Source organism: Bison bison, unplaced genomic scaffold (assembly GCF_000754665.1).
Source record: "Bison bison bison isolate TAMUID 2011002044 unplaced genomic scaffold, Bison_UMD1.0 scf7180017864163, whole genome shotgun sequence".
NCBI lineage: Eukaryota > Metazoa > Chordata > Mammalia > Artiodactyla > Bovidae > Bison > Bison bison.
This window is the reverse complement of record NW_011494735.1, coordinates 3,877,669-3,882,348: the sequence shown is the minus strand read 5'-3', so window position 1 is coordinate 3,882,348 and position 4,680 is coordinate 3,877,669. Positions and strand designations below refer to the sequence as shown.

Genomic DNA, 4,680 nt, shown 5'->3' with positions numbered 1-4,680 from the left:
TTCCCCAAAGTACCTCCCCTTCTCCCAAATACTTCACAGTGGAGGTGATTTGCAGACATCACCTTAATCAAATGATCAGTGGGAACGTCATCAGTAGTAGAACATTTCAGGACTGCATGTCACTTGAAAGGATGCACTGGGAAGAACACAGGATCACATCTGTTGTATCCCTGCCAAAGGTGCATAACCTAACCTACTCCAGAGAATATCAGAAAAACCTTAGGCCATTTTACACAATGACTGGTTGAGGTCTTCAAAGGTTAAAGTCATGAAAGTCAAGGAAAAGGTGAAGTGAACTAGATCGAAGGAAACTGAAAAACATGACAGCCAAATTATAACACTCGATTCTGAATTAGACCTTTTCATTAAGAAAGATTTATGGGACACTTGATGAAATTGCATAGGATCAAATGATTAGGTGGTCCGAATTTGTCCGTGTTCACATCCTGGTTTGGATGATGTTTTGAGGAGTTACACACTGAAGAATTCAGAGCCACTGGCCACCATGTTGGCAGCATATTCGCAAACCATTCAGAAAACATAGAAGTCTGTACTGTACTTGAAAATTTTGTGGGAAACTGACATTATTTCAGTCTTCAAAAAGAAAAGTGAAAGTTGCTCAGTCATTTCCATCTCTTTGTGACCCCATGGACTATACAGTTCATGGAATTCTCCACGCCAAAATACTGGAGTGGGTAGCCTTTCCCTTCTGCAGGGCATCTTCCCAACCCGGGGATCGAACCTAGGTCTCCCACGTTGCAGGCAGATTCTTTACCAGCTGAGCCACAAGGGAAGCCTAAGAATACGGGAGTGGGTAGCCTGTCCCTTCTCCAGTAGTTCTTCCCAACCCAGGAATCCAACTGGGGTCTCCTGCCTTGCAGGAGGATTCTTTACCAACTGAGCTATCAGGGAAGCACTTCAAAAAGTAGGAAACACTCTATTTTGAAAGACACATATATATGAATAGATAAAACATGTCTATCATATGATTATAGGCTTCAGCCCTGGGACGCTCCAACATTTAAAAATCAATCAGCAGAGAAACAGCCAGCCAAGAAGGGCTGAGAAGAAACCATCAATGAGGCAGAATATAAAGCAGGAGAAGCTGAGGAAGAAAAAATTTTCAGAAGTAGCAAGTGGTTCACTCTGTCAAATGCTGCTGAGAGATCAAATGGCATGAACAGAAATCAGGTGATCACTAGAACTGGCCCCAAGGCATCCTGGGAGGAGTCCTGTTGGAGCCGTTTTCAGCTGAGTGAGGACAGCAGACAAATTCAGAAGAGATGAAAAGAGAAAGGGAGGTGAGGATGAGGAGTGGGTGAATATAGATATCTCAACCCAGAAGGGTTGTTATAAAAGGGAGTCGAAAATGTTGTAGTTGGTTGCAGGGGTTACTAGTCAGCCACCTATTGCTCTGGCTAAGCCATGAGAACATTACCATGGGAAAAGAATAAAAGCAAAATATAGCAATACAGCATAACCCAAACAAAAGTACATCAGGTTGATTAGTTGGGGTCATCATGCCCTGGTAAGCTGAGGAAAAACATAGTGTGGACCTTGGAACGCCAGGTCCGCGCAGGTTCAGATCGCTGTTTGTGCACACACCAAGATGTTTTCCCAAGATGTTTTCCATATGCAGGTCTAGGCCCTAGAGCTAGACAAAACCCCTTGTAAAAGAAAATAACAAAGATAGTTTAAAGTAATCAATAAAATGGGAGACATGACCGGGGACACAGGAGGCTGATTTCATCGTTGCACAACAGATGCTTTCTGTTGCCAAGACACTAAATAAGTGATGTGGCTCCAAAGAACAGGGCTCTTGATCTAAGAGGTCTTAAGTTCTCTGGTCCCATCTTTAAAACTTTAATTTTGACTCTAGTTTATTTTTTCCCAAACTGTGTGTTGACCACTTTTGATCCCTTTCTGCTGCACTGGCCACAGCAGTTAGAGGGTTGTGTAGAGCCTACGGAGAGTTCTTTGTAAGGTGAAACGTTCCCAGGGCAGCTCATGCAGTGCTGGGGATGATCCAGCAGAGGGAGAAATCGGGATGCAGGAAACCCTCAGCCTAAACTGGAGTAGTGAGAGGGCTGTGATGAAGACTGCATTTGGAGACTGCCATTTGAGGAGCAGAAGCCCTTCATCCCAGTGATAAAGAGGAAAGAAGGGAGGGCGGGCCCAGGGAAAGATGTTAGCTCTGCTATGCTGGCCAGGAGGGGAGGATTTTGTATGAGGTTGCTTCTGTTCTGTCAGTGTAATATCATCTGACAGAGGACTTAAGACTGTAAGGCGGACTGTAAGGTCATCTGCTCAGAGCAGAGTATGGAAGGCCAGGGGTTGGTGTGTGTGCTGGGACTTTGAAAAGAGGGAAGTAAATAGTGACAGTCATTGTGCAGAGTGAGGACACCAACACAGAAGGATTTCAGAGAAGTGACTATGATGACCAAGTAGACTTGAGGGCCCATTTGAGATTTGTATTGATGAATTTTAAGTGAGGGGAAATCCTTGGGGGTTCCATGGTTAGGACTCCGTGCTTTCACTGTTTAGAGTAAGAAGTCAAGCCCTCTTGGGGAACTAAGGTCCCTGAAGCTGTATGGCACAGTCAAAAAAGATTAAACATTTAAAACATTAAGTGAGATATCAGCAGGCTTATGGATTTCTCTAGCAATATCCATCTGTTTCAGTACAGGTGAGAATGTAGGAAATACTAAGTGTCAGATCATTATTTCCCAATACATATGTATTTCTTCAGAGACATTAAATGGCTCTAAACAAAGGAAGACAAAGTATGAATTGCAAAGCTTTTAATGAAAACGTTTTTCTTTTACAACATACATAGTTTCACATCTATTTAATAGCAATTAATTCAATGCTTGCAAACTCAACTGCCTCTGAATTTAGTCATAATGCATGAATTTAAGCTAATAAAACTGAGGAAAATCAACAGCTCATCTAATCCTTCTTTATATTCCTTCAGGATCAGCAGGATGCATAAATGAGTTCTTGAGAAAGGCTAAAATAGGTTGATGTATAAACTGTGAGTTTATTTTTAAAGCTGCATAAATGCAACATTTCTACTAAAACATTTAAACCAAAGGTCACACTTATGAAAACAAAATTCTTGATCAGGCTGTTTTCATTTTTAGCCATTTGACGTTCTGCTCTTTTTGACTGAACAGATGAGAGCTCACATGCCTACTCAAGTGGGGCTTTGCCTAAGATCAATTTGCTTAGAGATATTCTTTTGTTATATTTTGTTGAATATTGGGGAGTACTTATGTTATTCAAGATAACGTCTGGGTTATTTCTTTGAGGAACTAAATGTACCAGAGCTATATTTGATAATGAAGATTTTAGACAATTATTCACCAGCATTAGTTCTGTTAGCAAGCTGAAAAATTTTGTAGGCCCAATATCAAACAATAAACATGTGAGGTAAACGTCAGCCTCTTAGAAGAAAGACCATATGCTCCTGCTTCGGTAAAAACATTATTTGTTTGAAAGAGTGGTAGTATAACCTTTTACTCAACTATCGTTTCCTTAATATGAAAAAACGACAAAATGAGCTGAAGACGAAAACTCCACAGTTATACTCCGCAACCCTGAACATAACTCGTGAGATCTCGGTTTCGACAATTCTTTTTCCATGCCACCCTGTAGAAAAAGGTAAAACAAATGATAATAAGATTAAAACATATCTTCATTGTGTTATACATACTTCAAATCCTTTGGGAGAACAAAATAGTTAATCAGTCCATGAAATACAAGCTACAGACAGATCCAAGTATTGCTTATTTATTAACTGGAGACATGTATAGCAAGGCCTTCACATCTCCCCAAGGCTTCACTAGAGCACAGAATGCTGAACACAAATGTTGAGTCTTGTGTAGTCCACAACACAACTGCAAAGCGTATACCTTTCAAAAATAATTTTTTGAATACGTATATTACATATTCAAATATAAGCATATGTATATTACTTTCAAAAATAATTTCAAGATATGACGAGGAATTGGTAGAGTGTGGAAAAACTTAAAAACTCCAGAAGTTTTTAGAATAAATTGAGGTTAAAGTAGATTGTTTCTATGTAATACACCGTTTAGCATAAATCTTAATATTTAGATTTTCAACTTTCAATTCCCTTGGTCTTAGAGAATCTTCCCACACTTTTTTCCTAACAGTAAGATAAAACCACTCCCTACCTTCACACACACCTTTCTTTGGCCACACCACATGGCCTGTGGTATCTCAGTTCCCCAACCAGGTACCAGACCCCCTCCTCCTGCATTGAAAGCATAGAATCTTAACCATAGGGAAGACCCCAGATCTGTCCTTTAATGCTTAACCCATACCTTGCTCTGTGAAGGGAACTTACATAGTGTTGAAGGTCCATTATACTTGAAACACAAACAAACTCAGAAAAAGAAGTCAGATTTGTGGTTACCAATTGTGGGTATTGCAGGTGGGGTGAGGGGTGGGGAATTGGATGAAAGCATTGGAAAGTACTGCTGCTGCTGCTGCTGCTAAGTCGCTCCAGTCGTGTCCAACTCTGTGCAACCCCATAGACGGCAGCCCACCAGCCTCCCCTGTCCCTGGGATTCTCTGGGCAAGAACACTGGAGTGGGTTGCCATTTTGGAAAGTACCAGAAACCTCCAATTATAAGATAAGTAAACACTGGAGAT

The 4,680-nt window shown here is 40.9% G+C and overlaps 1 protein-coding gene across 1 annotated transcript in view; it reads right to left on the bottom strand.

Annotated features, from left to right (window-relative positions):
• Positions 1-3,526: 3,526 nt before the first annotated feature.
• The window catches only part of LOC104989824 (lysozyme C, tracheal isozyme-like), a 34,536-nt gene continuing 33,382 nt past the window's right edge, over positions 3,527-4,680 (bottom strand). Inside the window, exon 4 of the mRNA XM_010841625.1 lies at positions 3,527-3,651. Within this exon, the coding sequence (XP_010839927.1) occupies positions 3,527-3,651 (125 nt within the window). The remainder of the gene's footprint in view (positions 3,652-4,680) is intronic.